The sequence below is a fragment of the Aedes albopictus genome, chromosome 1 (assembly GCF_035046485.1).
Source record: "Aedes albopictus strain Foshan chromosome 1, AalbF5, whole genome shotgun sequence".
NCBI classification, from domain to species: domain Eukaryota; kingdom Metazoa; phylum Arthropoda; class Insecta; order Diptera; family Culicidae; genus Aedes; species Aedes albopictus.
The window spans coordinates 217,685,060-217,698,872 of record NC_085136.1 but is presented as its reverse complement, the minus strand read 5'-3'; the positions used below and the strand labels follow the sequence as shown (position 1 = coordinate 217,698,872).

The following is a 13,813-nucleotide window of genomic DNA, read 5'->3' as shown; positions in this document are numbered from 1 at the left end:
TTCAGCTCGGTTCGCGGTGACAGTTTGTGACAGGTCCTCCTTGACATTAAGTAGCACGCAATCGAAGCCAGCTGTCTCCTCTCTCTCAGGGCAGGCCCATAGCCTCTTGGAGCAAAAATAATGGTGCCGCGCATTATTGACAGTTGCATTATGCCTCCGCATATCGTTCCGATCCGTGCTGTACTGCGCTTCGCTTCAGCAATTAATTATACTCTCTTTGTGTTGCCATTTCTTGCCTCGGTAGATTCGTTTCTCTTCTGCCATTATTTCCCGTCCGGTGACTAGCATTGGACCCCTTGCGGCATTCTGTTCTTGTTCGTTATTGGTTGGCACTTGAACCGGCCATTACGCTGGCGTCGCTAAGATGTGCAATGTATATCACTTCTTGAGCTATTGTTGCCAATATGTGAAGATCACCAGATTTTTTGTTTTGTTTTGCTTGCTTTAATTGCAAAACATGCAAAACAAAACATGATAGAAGCAATCAATATGCATTTTTAAATATTATTAAAAAAAATGTTAGGATTTGCTTTATGAAAGAGATTGTCATCCCGTGGCTGGTTCATCTCCAAAATGGAAAAATTTGTTATGTGTGCATACTCAAACACTTCGATAATCCCAAGGAATTGTTCTTTCAAAAGAATGTACACTATCACGTTCTGTTCTGCGTAGATAATACGATAAAACTTATATGACTAATTTTATAGAGCTAACCTATGTTTAAAACAGATTGCATCCGAAGTTTATATGCGTTAATAGCAGTGGATTTTGATTGCTGACTCAAAAATGCTTTTTACATCCCCTTATTCATCCCAAAACGAGCAAACTACAAAACAAAAAACGCCTACCTCGATCCTATTGCTCCACATGTGGCGTTGTTTCAACGGCTGGATTTTCTACCACGACAAAGTCCGCAATGCCGTGTGATTCCGCCATTGTCGCCGCCTGGTGGTGCTTCATGGTATTGATCGAAGGGAATGCCTGCCCCACGATGGCCCTGAATGCTTCATCCGTGTTCATCAACGGTTCGTTCGAATGCTGTAGCGCTTGAACCGCTAGCTTTTCCGCCGGGCACATAGTGTCCAGCCCGGTCAGTTCCAGTGGCTCCGGCATTCCCAGTGCCGAATGGGCCAAGACGAGCTGTTCGGAAAGGTTGACGCTTTCGGCGGTTAGATCCAATACGTTGGCCGACGGGAGCGAAATGTCCTTCCGGTTGGATAGGAACTTGAGATTCCGCAGGATGTCGAGCTGCATTTCGCGCAGCTTGGAAGTCGTTTCTAGCATTTCCTTGTTCGAGGCAAGCAGCATACGATTCTTCTGCAAGAGACTAGTCTTCCAGCGGGCAAGTTCCTCTACCATCAGGCTGCTGGCCAGAAACTTGCTGCGCCACACTTCGCTCTGGCCGGCGAGGAACTCGATTTGTTCAGTGTGGGAGGACAGATTCTCCGCTGAGTTTAGCAGCTTTCGGGCCAAATGGAGCTTATCCTCGGTTAGAACGTTTACCTTTTGGGAAGTAGAAAGAAAAAGTATGGAAGTTAGACTAATGTAATCATTTGTGTTTATGGTAAGTAATACTTGGTTTCGCTGATTTCTGGTAGTAATTCTATGGTAACCGTGACGATAACGACCGTGTATAAACTAGAGACTGAGGGATTATGAAGATGCCATGGATTAGTTTAAATTTTCATATGGATTCGTATTATGCGATAAACACAGTGTGTTATGTGTATCCTCGTCTTTGGCGTTCTCAAACCCAATCAGGTCTTATTGCTGTTGTTCCTCTTTGTGTTGTGATTGCGAAGAGTTTACTCTTACGCTTCGGTTAAAATAGCTCAAATCAATTTTCAGCATAGAAGAACAGCAACGATCCAGCTTTACAGACTTATGCAAATTGGTACAGTCCAAATGGCTTTAGTCCTCCTAGCCCAAACTTAGGAAACCTTGTGAACCCGGTGTTTGCTACTATCAGTGAAAATGAAATGGCAAACTCGCGTGTCATGCCTCGAGCATATGTGCTGATCAACATTGAAATCGTTGCTATACTCATCTCTGAAGGAATCACTAGAGATGTTTATGCTATCACAATTTATGTTTATGTTGGAAATCTCAATAGGAAATAAGTTTATTGTTCGGTGTATTTACCGCTAGATTATGGTTGCTTTCAAGCTGAAGTCAACGCATACTGCATTCGAAAGACATTCCGCTAATTGTTGGCAGTGATGCTAGTGCTCACCATATCATCTAGGGTAGCTCAGATATTTACTTAAGGGGCTCCAATTTCATGGAATACTTAAACAGTAAAATCTTGGATTACTTAACATACGCAACCGCCCAACCTTCATGGTATCTGCGTATCTGCTATAGAGGAAGCGTCAGATATAACGCTTTGCTCTAGTAGAATTATACCTGGTTTACATTGCTCAACTGGAATGAGCATCGGACTTGTAAACTCCTCAAATATTAATCGAGATTAATTCCTCTAAATTTGAGTAAACAAATGCAAAACGAAAGAAGGAGTTACTATACCTTGGTCTGCAGATCTTCCCCGACGGCAGCCACTAGCAAATTTTTCAGTTCCGAGTTTACTTGTGCCTGAAATTTAAGCTGGCCCTGGAAGTAGTCTCGTTCCTTCTTTAATTCGTCGATTTCCTTCTGATACTTTTGCTTTTCCGCGTCGAATTCCTGTATTTTGGCCGCTTCCATCCCTCCCAGTTCCTTGCTCGTGATGGTGGACATTTGCGACACCAGCACGTTCAGGTCCAGATTGTTCCTATCGCTGATCTTGACTCGGTTCTCGTTATTCTTGAATGGAATTATCGGATTAACCGCTCCCTTGTACGGTTCAAATGGCACGAATTTTGGCTCCCGGCTCTTCAGATTGCTGCTGCTGTTCTTGTCGCAGTAGGCTCTGCTGCGAGGCACCAACTTGGGAACTAGATTGAAAATTTTGCCCTTTGGCACAGTCGGAGGAAGCGAGGCGTTGCCCACGGCAACCAGTTCTGTGGGACGGTAAACCGGATTCGAGCCGGAATGAGGTAGCAGGCGTTGCAACTCCAAATCGGTGGGCAGCTTTATCTCGCCGCTGTTGCCAGCGAAAACACCGCCGTTAGTATCGGAAGACTTCCGTTGCTGGTATTGCACTGATGATGATGCCGCAACATTTATTGCTTCATTTTCCATTCCATCGCCTCTTGTGCGAGCTGTAATGAGCAAGGACACACCCGGAAGATAAAAGTGAAAGTTAGAGCTCTGTGTTATCAGTTTGCTGCTTGTGTTACGTTTTATTCCGTTCTGCAACTTAAATTCGGGATTGTTTAAATAAAATTCAATAATGGTTCAAACAAAAGTACAAATTACCTACATGTTTGTAAAAAAAATCAAGTGTCGTTATTGACCTACATAAAATTCCAAGCTAGTTGCAATATCACGAAAAAAAAACTAAAAATAAACCATCTCACTTTACCTGTGTCCATACTGCTTGATCGATTTCACAAATTTATAACACAGCCGTATTGGTATGTTCAGTCTACAGAACAAAATAACTAATCTTATCACGAGAGTACTGATAAGAAATAAAAATTATCACAAAACAATACAAAATCCTTCGATGAGAGGACTGACGCAAGATCGTCTGCAATTTTTTTTTCTACTTGAGTTTCAGTCGGGGTGTCAGTCTGTGACTCTCTGCGATCGGACCAGGGGAAAGGAGACCGAACGAAAACAACAAAACAGAACTACACCAAAACAAGAATGACATGACAAAAGGGAAGATTCAAATATTACGTCCATCGTTTTTCGGGATTTCTAGACCCCCCCTCCCCCCTCTGTCACGCACTTTTCCTATACCCAATACACGTACTGTCACACTTTTCTAGAACCCCCCCCCTCCCCCAAATCATGGACGTAATTTTTGAACGTTCCCAAAGGAAAGAAAAGTCGTTTTCGTTTTGAAAGCGATCTAAATTGGTGATTTGTGGTGAAAATATACACAGAAAAAAATCTTGCGGTAGCTGTTACTATAAAGTTGTGTTCAAATTTACTACACTGAACGAAAATCCCCGCCACAAATTGAATGAAAATTGCCTCATCCGAGCCCCATGCCTAAAATCAGATGATTTTTGGATTTTTGTCATTCAAGAGCTGATCTGACAGAATCAAAACAGACGGTATGAAAATCATCCAAAGCGACCACTATAATCATACTTGTTGATGTTCAATCAACAGAAGAAAAGAAGCGGTTTCCAAGTTTTTAATCGCTTTAATAGCCCGATAAAAACTTCCTAAAATTAACAAAATGTTCAGTTTCTTTGGGTTTTTCATTTAGGTTACCGTATCTTACATTTAGTTCTTTTCTCGTAGATCTACAACTTCTTCTGATTCTTCTTTGTCACGTCGGAAACTACTGATTGTTCTTCGGCTATTTCAAGAAATTATTTCTTAATTTTCACTACTTGAAAACATTTCGTTAGGGCAAACTTACCGGTGAACACCGTATCATATATTCAGGAATATATCAATCAAATAGGAATTATTCCATTTAGTTTGATTTTATCAAACCTAACCAAAGAATAGAAGTTTACAATATTAGAATTTAGGGAGTTTAGAATATTGTTTCAATGTTACCATATAGTTGAATCCTTGATGAGTTCAATGTACAGGATTTCAATTAGATAGAAGATGGAATTTTAGCTCAAATTTAGCATTAAGCAATAATATTTCAATGTCACGCACAACTTAACATCAATCGTTTCTGATATCTAATTAATTGCTAGTCATCTAGCCTCTGATGACGTTTCTTCGGCATCTCGGATGACAACGTCATCTCATATGACAACGACGGGTTTCTACTCGCATCGTATTGTCTCAGTGAGACGCGTCGGCCAAGGGGTCGTCACAGTCCCCCCCGGGTACGCCACTGTTGTGGCTTACCTGTTCTTCGCGTCGAACATCCAGTACTGCTAATTTCACCACCGGGCGTTCGTATACTCCTCCGGTGGCTGTTTGAACCGCTGCTGATCTCACCTTGTTATCTCTACCCTTGTTGACGGATATGACCCGGCCCTTGGGCCAACAGTTTCGAGGATGCCCTGGATCTACGATTACCACGATGTCTCCTACCTCGATTGACTTAGCTTCGCTAAACCATTTCGTACGCCTAGTCAGTTCGGGCAGGTAATCGCGAACCCAACGCCGCCAGAAGATGTTCGCCTCCTCTTGTGAAGTCCGCCACGAACGCTTCAACGCCGAAACACTGTCGTCGAGTAATGTTAAAGGTTTAAGGCCGCTGGATGATCCCAAGATAAAATGGTTTGGAGTGAGAACGGGGCCGTCAGGATCTTCTGCCGGCACGTGCGTTAGTGGACGTGAATTGATGATTCCTTCGATTTCCGCAAAAAGGTTACGAAGGATTTCATCGCTGAGAAGACGTTGTGGTTGTATCTGCTGTAAGTTACGCTTCACAATCTGAATGAGCCTCTCCCAGGCCCCGCCCATGTGTGGAGATGCTGGGGGAAGAAAGCTCCATTGAGTATTAGGGCTAACTATTTCCTGCACTATTTTTTCCTGATCCAGATCTGCCAGAGCCGCCTCGAGTTCCTTATTCGTTGCCGTGAAATTCGTTCCTCGATCGCTGAAAATTTGGTTTGGAACGCCTCGTCGCACCATGAAATTGCGGATCGCCATCACACATGAATCCGCGCTCAAAGTATGTGCCACCTCGATATACACCGCTCGTGTCGTTAAGCATGTCACAAGTACGCCCCAACGTTTTTCTGATCTTCGTCCTACTGCCACCGTGAACGGGCCGAAATAATCCACGCCTACGTATGTAAATGGTCTGCTGTAGGCTGCCAGTCTAGCCATTGGTAGATCGGCCATCACTGGGGGTCGGGGAACTGCTCGTTGGTTTTTGCATTTCTGGCAGTTAGTCCTCACCTTACGAAACACAACCCTCAGCTTCGGAATTCTGAACAATTGACGAATCTCGTTCACGACGACTTCGTGATTACGATGATGATAGCGTTCATGATAGCTTCGTACTACTAGCATCGTGATGTGGTGCTCCTTGGGAAGGATAATCGGGTTCTGGGCGTCCATCGTAGCGTACTCACACCTGCTTGTTCTCCCACGCATCCGCATCACTTGCTGCTCATCTAGAAACGGATTCATAGAGTAGATCGAGCTCTGCTTATTAATTGATTTCGTTGCAGCTCGTTCATTTGAAAGAGCGTTTACTTCATCGGGATACGATTCTTTTTGCGCCAACTTGTAGAGGTAGTTTGATGCTTGCTGCAATTCCATGCTAGAGAGTGGGCCGCATGCTCGCTGGATTCTCGTTATTTTGCCCCGACAGTTTCTTGAAAACCGGAACACGAAGGCTACCGTACGGACCAGTCGATCCCAGCTACTGAAATCCTCCACGGCAACACACGATGAAATGGTGGCTCTATGGTGGAATATGTTTGCCCGAATTTCCTCCTTCGTTGACCCAGTTGTAAACGGTTCTACGGGCCAATTGTCAGGATGCTGCCATAGAAATTTTGGACCCTTGAACCACCGACTGTCACTTTCGAGATCTGGCAGTCGTTGCCATTTAGTGGCTTCATCCGCAACATTGTCCTTTGTGCCGACCCACCTCCAATTTGCGATTTCACTGGTTTCTAAGATGTCGCTGACACGGAACGCCACGTACTGCGAATATCGACGATGGTCCGACCGGATCCAGCACAGCACGTCACGAGCATCAGTCCAGAAGAATTTTTCATCTAGTTTGAATGACAAACTGCTGCTCACCGTTTTCGCTAATCTGGCTCCTATAACCGCCGCTTGTAGTTCGAGCCGCGGGATTGAAACAAACTTCAGTGGAGCCACCCGCGATTTAGCTGCTACGATTGCACATTCCACGCTGTTGCCTTGCTGGAACCGTAGATACGCTACCGCTGCATAGCCGTCCTCGCTTGCGTCGACGAAGGTGTGTAGCTGAACGCAGGTTGCCGAGCCAATCGACGTTAAAAGCCTGTAACATCTTGGCACGCGAACATTCTGCACCGACGGAAGAACTTGCAACCAAATTTCCCATTTTTTGTTGAGTTTTTCTGGAATCTCGTCATCCCAGCCGATCCCTGAGCGCCAAATTTCCTGGAGTAGCACCTTGAGGAAGATCAGCAGATTTGCAAGTAATCCCAAAGGATCGAAGATGGCCATGAGTGTTCGCAGCACTTCTCTTTTAGTTGGCCGTCGGGTTCCTGACAGTAGATCTGCATCATGTTTCTGTGATAGCTTGAAGGTGAGTGCATCCGTTTTCGTACACCACCACATGCCCAGAACCTTTTCTGTGGCTAGCTCCGATCCTAGGTTTAGGCTCTTCTCGTCGATCCGCTCGTTGTGCAAGGCGTTGAGCACCGCTGGAGAGTTGGAGATCCAGTTGCGCATCTCAAATCCGGCTTGGGCATGAACATGTCGAACATCTTGAGCTAGCTGAACTGCCTCATCTTCCGTTTCCGTACTCACTAACATATCGTCTACGTAGTGGCACTTGATTATCGCTGTTGCTGCTTCCGGATACTCTCCTGTATGTTTTTCAGCGTTCAGGTTTTTAACGTATTGGGCGCAGCTCGGCGAACAGCACGCACCAAACGTCATAACCTGCATGACGAAAGTACTCGGTTCCGCATCTGTAGGGTTTTCTCTCCACAGGAATCGTTGACAATTTTGGTCCTCCTTCGTCACGTATACCTGGTGGAACATTTCCCTTAGGTCCCCGCATATCGCCACTTTGTTCTCCCGAAACTGGATAAGTACGGACAAAAGGGACGTCAACTGATCTGGCCCAGTCACCAGCATCGAATTAAGTGACACGCCGTTGATTTTGGCTGCAGCGTCCCAGACGATTCGCACCTTACCTGGCTTGTTTGCGTTGTAGACGGGAAAGATCGGGAGATACCAGACCCGATGCTGCCTTTCCTTCAACTCTTGGTCAGTTAACTTGCGGATGTATCCTTTCTCGAGGTATTCGCTGATCTTCGTCTGCAGGACTGTGGCCAGCTCAGGATCTTTTTTCATCCGAGCCTCTAAACAGCGTAAACGCTGTAGAGCCATGGGCTTACTATTCGGCAAGTGCAGGTTGTCGTACTTCCAGAGCAAGCTGCAGACATAGTGGCCGTTTTCGGTTTGAGTAACGGTCTTGAGGATGTTTTCGGCCCGTTGATCCTCGGTTGATGCGAGAGAATGTTTGGGTTTGGAAATCCCTAAACTTTCGATAGAGAAGAACTCGCACATTGCGTCTTGAAGTGCAGCATCATTCGATCCACTACAAAGGCACCTTTGAGGACTGTGATAGCCAACAAATTCTCCTCCTAGCTCTGTTCCACCATGTATGATCCAGCCCAACCGTGTTTTCGTGGCGATGGGCTCGCACCAACCCCCTTCTCTTCCTTTTAGTGGAAGTGCCAAGTTTGCGTTATCGATACCGATGAGGATTCGGGGTTGGACATCTTGGTAGGATTCCACTGGTACTCCTCGCAGGTATGGGTACTGTTCTGCTAACTCTTTCACGTTGACCGATTGATGAAACAGACTGAGATTGGCAACTGTATGCACTTCCTGGAGACGATACTTCTTGTGCCCTTCCTGCGTACCGGAGATCTCAACGCTAAGCCGAATCGAATCGTTCTCCATCCGACCTTGGTTGCTTGTCCACCTTAAGCAAAGGGGTTCCGGCTCTCCACTTAGTTTCAGCTCTTTTGCTAAAGCGTCGTCCATCAACGTATAGGAAGAACCGTCGTCTAAGAACGCATGAGTTCTCACAGCTTTGGTTGGACCATACAGTATAACAGGAACAACGCGAAACAGCATTTTGTTTGTGAGCTTCAGATGTGTGTTGCAGTCTCGTCCCGTTGAGCTCTGCGCAGCAGTCGTTTGTGTAGGAGCGTGGTTTGTTGCGCCTTGTTCCGCGGTCGACGTTGCGTTATCTCGTTGGATATTGTGGAGCAGTTGATGGTGTTTGTATTGACAGCCGTTCTTTCCACAAACTTGTTGAGATTTGCATGACGCCGTGTGCTTTTTCAGGCATTTTCTACACAGCCCAAGTTCCTTCACAGTTGCCCATTTGGAGTTGTAGCCAAGTTCAGCAAACCGTGTGCACTTGTCCACGCTCGGGCAGCTACCCTTACATACCAGGCAGGTTTTTGACGCTGAACTGGGTGGCGCAGACTTGACAACCTTATTTGGCTTGAACCGATGGGAATCCTTCTCTTCCTCAGTATGCGTGTTGAGATAGGCTGGATCCTTCTTGTTTCGCTGTGGTCTCGTCTCAACACTCGGTAGTGTAGCAATCGGGCAAACAGCTTCGGCGAGATCGTAGAGCCACGCGGAGAAGATGGTTAAGTTGACGCATGGGACGGTTCGCTGGTATTTTGCCCAGTCCACTTTAATCGACGAAGGCAGCTTTTCGACGAGTTCACGTAGCAATACTACATTGTAAGAGTATTCATCTAGTTGGCAAGCTTCTATTGTGGCGCATAAGTTCTGGACAGATAACGAAAACTCTATGAGTGTGTCCAGTCTATCCGATTTCGGTGGTGGTGTGTTTTTGATTTTTGCCATCAGATTATGTACGATCACATCGGGATTACCATAGAGCATCTTCAATGTGGAAATGATGCCTGGTACGCTCGCCGGATGCAACAGCCTGCATTTGACTGCTTCAAAGGCCTTTCCCTTGAGGCATTTCTGAAGGCGCACCAAGTTTTCCTCAAGCGTGTATCCGCACATGTTCGTTGTGGTGATGAAGGTGGAGTAAAATAATGGCCACTCCTCGGGAGTACCACTAAAGCTCGGAAGCTCTCGCGATACCGCTTGGCGAGCGGCTACTTGACTACGTGACAAGTTATTTGCATCGTCTTCCGTCAGCAATGCCTGCCGAGGGGTCGAACGCAGGCCGGGATTGAAGGGGCCAACGTGCGTCGCATTGTTCTCTAATCTCGACGGAAGATGTGTACTTTCTCCAATCCTTAGCCGCCCTAAATCAGGAATTGGCTGGTTCGGCAACCGATGATGTTGTTCCACGGGTCCTTGCGAAATCTGCATTTGCTGTGCCGGAGGCCGGGACAGGGCATTGTCGCCACGTGGGCGCTGTCGGGGTTCGCCTAACTGAACTTGATCTGGATCGGTCGGCGGTAGCCCTTGCATCCATGTGTTCACCTTCTCATTCAACGCTTGGTCATCTTCCTCATCTCCTTCTTCGTCGTCTTCCGTTGTAGAATCGGTTGCCAGCTCCCTCAGAAGTTGATGTTTCTTCTGGAGATACTCGCGTTTCTTCCTTTGTTCCTCTTCTTGCAGCTTCCTTTCTTCGTCGAGAATTTGTAACTCCAATTGTAGTCTTTTCTCCTTCCTGGACATTCTTGAGCTTGCTGTTCCGGAGCGCTGGCTGGCATATTCCTCCCGACCTTGTTTGTTGGTGTCGGATGGCTTGTTTCCAACCAATGCAGGTGCAATAGTCTTGGTTGTCCCTTCGGCTTGACTGATGGTTGGCGTATTTCGCGACGATAGAGGCGTGCTGAACTGTAGAGACGGCATCTGTTGATTTCCACACGAAGGCACTGTGAAACACTGAGCACGTGTAAACACTTCTGGATAGTAACCCGACACGCGCGGATTTGATGGCAGAGTCACATACGAGGAGATTGACAGCGGGGTGGAGGCAGTCCCGAGGGTAGTGATAGACAAGGCATTGAGGCTTGCGGAGTAACGGAGGTCAACCCCGGTACTACTGGGGCGCGAGCGACTACGGGGGCGTACGTAGAGTATGGGAATTGTAAAACAGTTGGATCATGCGCGAAGGGTGGACCTGCGGTTGAGAAACCGATTTGCGTAGTTGACATTACGGGAGCGGTACTGATGACGCTTGTACTTGTCGTCATCGGGGTAACGACGTAGACGGACGCATTTTGGGGTGCATTTCCAATTAGCTCTGAATGAACGGTTCCCTGGTCATCGGCATGCGTACTTACGGGCGGTGGGGCATCTGAGGGTACCTTTGCAGACGTCTTACGCTTCTTTTTGACTCCTCCTTTAGCAGTCTTGCATGTGGCGCACACGAAGTCGTGATGTTCGATGTCGGCGGTCACGCCCACGCAATCGAAGTGGTACCAGGCATCGCATTTGTCGCACTGGACCATGCGACTGTTGTCCGTACTCGTACACATCTTGCAGCCGGTATCCTTCTCATTGGCAGCGGCCACTCGCTGCTGCTGGTTCCGTCGCGACATTCCGTAGGTGAAGCTTCCAGTGCGGGTAAATGAAGTTTTTATATTGTTGATGTTCAATCAACAGAAGAAAAGAAGCGGTTTCCAAGTTTTTAATCGCTTTAATAGCCCGATAAAAACTTCCTAAAATTAACAAAATGTTCAGTTTCTTTGGGTTTTTCATTTAGGTTACCGTATCTTACATTTAGTTCTTTTCTCGTAGATCTACAACTTCTTCTGATTCTTCTTTGTCACGTCGGAAACTACTGATTGTTCTTCGGCTATTTCAAGAAATTATTTCTTAATTTTCACTACTTGAAAACATTTCGTTAGGGCAAACTTACCGGTGAACACCGTATCATATATTCAGGAATATATCAATCAAATAGGAATTATTCCATTTAGTTTGATTTTATCAAACCTAACCAAAGAATAGAAGTTTACAATATTAGAATTTAGGGAGTTTAGAATATTGTTTCAATGTTACCATATAGTTGAATCCTTGATGAGTTCAATGTACAGGATTTCAATTAGATAGAAGATGGAATTTTAGCTCAAATTTAGCATTAAGCAATAATATTTCAATGTCACGCACAACTTAACATCAATCGTTTCTGATATCTAATTAATTGCTAGTCATCTAGCCTCTGATGACGTTTCTTCGGCATCTCGGATGACAACGTCATCTCATATGACAACGACGGGTTTCTACTCGCATCGTATTGTCTCAGTGAGACGCGTCGGCCAAGGGGTCGTCACAATACTATTCAGAATCAAAACAAATCTGGACATGGATGATTTTCATTCAAAACCCATTCAGTTTACCGGTTGAAATGAGAATGAAAATCTTTACGAAAGTATATAGACATTGTTCACTGCAGTCTACAATTTAAATTCTTAAATAAACAACTAATATTACAACCATCACAACAAGTTAGAAGGAATCTGATTTCAATTGCAGTCAATTTCGCTCGAACTCGTTGAAATGGTTGTAATATTAGTTGTTTGGAAAATAGAACAAACTTTGATGTATGTCAATTATTTTTTATTTGAATTTTATTGGTTTTTATTATCAGAAATCTCATTTTATATTAATACACATTATAAATATAGGTATCACAGTCGAACAGTTTTGCACGACGCATTTTTTTCCGCGACCACTTCAACGTTGATTTTGCCATTATAAACTGGCAAAGGATGGCGCACCAACAGCAAAATGAAAAACAATCTTAAATTGAATTACTTTCAGAATGGGGAACATGCAGACAATTAGAATACAAAAAGTAAACAAGAATTCGTCATTATTGTTCAGTAAATCATTCGATCACGATTGTCATTCAGTTTTAGGAATCACCGAGTGAGCCCTGGATTGAGCACACGATTGAATGACAATTCATATTTTGAGTTGTGGGGATTTTCATTCAGCGATTGAATGATTTTCGGTATGAAGCATAGAGGAAAATGCTTTCCGATGGTTTTTTGATGATAATCATTCACAACAAACCCCAAGCGAAAAATCATTCATTAATTGTGTCAATTTTAGTTTTATTACAGGATGATTTTGGTTCAATCGAAGGCAGTCAAATCATTCTGCTGAGAAATCATTTAAAATTCAGATTTTGCGGGTCTGTACCGCATTGAATGAAGAATCATTCTTTGTACGGCGGGCGTTTTCGTTCAGTGTAGGTATGACGTTTTATGCTGAGAACAACAAACAAAACAGTCAGCAGAACCGAATTGTGGTTGTAAATACCATGCACTTCCTGAAATCGGCAATAGTAATTTTCACAACACCTCACAGTTAAAATGACTGCAAAGGAAATACTGTATTTGTGGTAGCAATAACCATGCGCGTTAGTCTCATTGTAGGATCGTAGTAGCCATGAATTGTATCATTGACATTTAGCTGTATCTAATAAAGCATTATTGTTCCAACCACCACCAAGAGAACACTACATTTGGCGACGAGGATGAAAAATAAAGGAAAATGAAGCTTGCGCAAGTTAGAAGAACAACTGGGCTCGTACAAAACCAAATTCCATATTTCAAGCAACATGAAGGAAAAAAATCCCGTGGAGAAAATTATTTGCTGCATGGTAAAGTATGAAAGAAGAAAACAAATTGTTCTTAGGGATGATTCCAGTAGTCCTGACGATGGAGCCCGGATTCTCAGGGATGATTTTTACACTGAGGGATGTTTCCGCTCAGTAGTAAAACCCAGAATCTTAGGGATGAAATCCAATCGAGAAGGCCTGGACCCGGAGCAGGTGAACTTTAAGGATTGCTCTTAGGGATGCCTCCAGAATTCTGACGGTGGACCCGGATTCTAAGAGATTGCTTTTATGGTAAGGAAGAGCCACCCGAGAATCTTAGGGATGTAATCCAGCCGGGAAGATTTGGACCCAGAGCAAAGACAATGTGAGTCCCAGAGATGAATTTCTTGGGATGAAGCTCACATATGGAGCGGAACCCAAAGAATGGGATGACAGTACGCTGAAAATGGAATCCAGAGGCGATTCCCGATGCGGAACCCTATAATATGGGATGAAGTACGCAGATCTACTTGAAGT

General features: G+C 44.8%; 3 protein-coding genes across 4 annotated transcripts; all 3 read right to left on the bottom strand.

Annotated features, from left to right (window-relative positions):
- Window positions 1-657: 657 nt before the first annotated feature.
- LOC115254326 (golgin-45-like) lies at window positions 658-3,696 on the bottom strand. Its single transcript, XM_029851744.2, has 3 exons — window positions 3,464-3,696; window positions 2,527-3,200; window positions 658-1,503 (listed from the first exon to the last, which is right to left on the bottom strand). Exons 1-3 carry the CDS (start codon window positions 3,471-3,473, stop codon window positions 856-858), a joined length of 1,332 nt encoding a protein of 443 aa, XP_029707604.2. The 5' UTR covers window positions 3,474-3,696; the 3' UTR covers window positions 658-855.
- A 344-nt stretch (window positions 3,697-4,040) lies between these two features.
- LOC134285471 (uncharacterized) lies at window positions 4,041-10,687 on the bottom strand. 2 transcript variants are annotated; one of them, XM_062846245.1, is made up of 3 exons: window positions 4,624-10,687; window positions 4,481-4,557; window positions 4,041-4,417 (listed from the first exon to the last, which is right to left on the bottom strand). In XM_062846245.1, exon 1 carries the CDS (start codon window positions 10,573-10,575, stop codon window positions 4,864-4,866), a length of 5,712 nt encoding a protein of 1,903 aa, XP_062702229.1. In that variant the 5' UTR covers window positions 10,576-10,687; the 3' UTR covers window positions 4,041-4,417; window positions 4,481-4,557; window positions 4,624-4,863. The 2 variants fall into 2 exon arrangements, with proteins under 2 accessions (XP_062702229.1, XP_062702228.1); XM_062846244.1 differs by having other exon boundaries at window positions 4,041-4,557.
- Window positions 10,668-12,005, bottom strand: LOC134285390 (uncharacterized). Its single transcript, XM_062846040.1, has 3 exons — window positions 11,588-12,005; window positions 11,447-11,524; window positions 10,668-11,387 (listed from the first exon to the last, which is right to left on the bottom strand). Exon 3 carries the CDS (start codon window positions 11,265-11,267, stop codon window positions 10,668-10,670), a length of 600 nt encoding a protein of 199 aa, XP_062702024.1. The 5' UTR covers window positions 11,268-11,387; window positions 11,447-11,524; window positions 11,588-12,005.
- Between the last annotated feature and the right edge of the window lie 1,808 nt (window positions 12,006-13,813).

Excerpts from the sequence above, each read along its gene's own strand:
- LOC134285471 (XM_062846244.1), bottom strand. The coding sequence starts at position 10,575 with ATGCCGTCTCTACAGTTCAGCACGCCTCTATCGTCGCGAAATACGCCA.
- LOC134285390 (XM_062846040.1), bottom strand. The coding sequence starts at position 11,267 with ATGTCGCGACGGAACCAGCAGCAGCGAGTGGCCGCTGCCAATGAGAAG.
- LOC115254326 (XM_029851744.2), bottom strand. Across the intron at positions 1,504-2,526 it reads GGGAAGATCTGCAGACCAAG|GTAAACGTTCTAACCGAGGA; the intron begins GTATAGTAACTC and ends ACTTCCCAAAAG.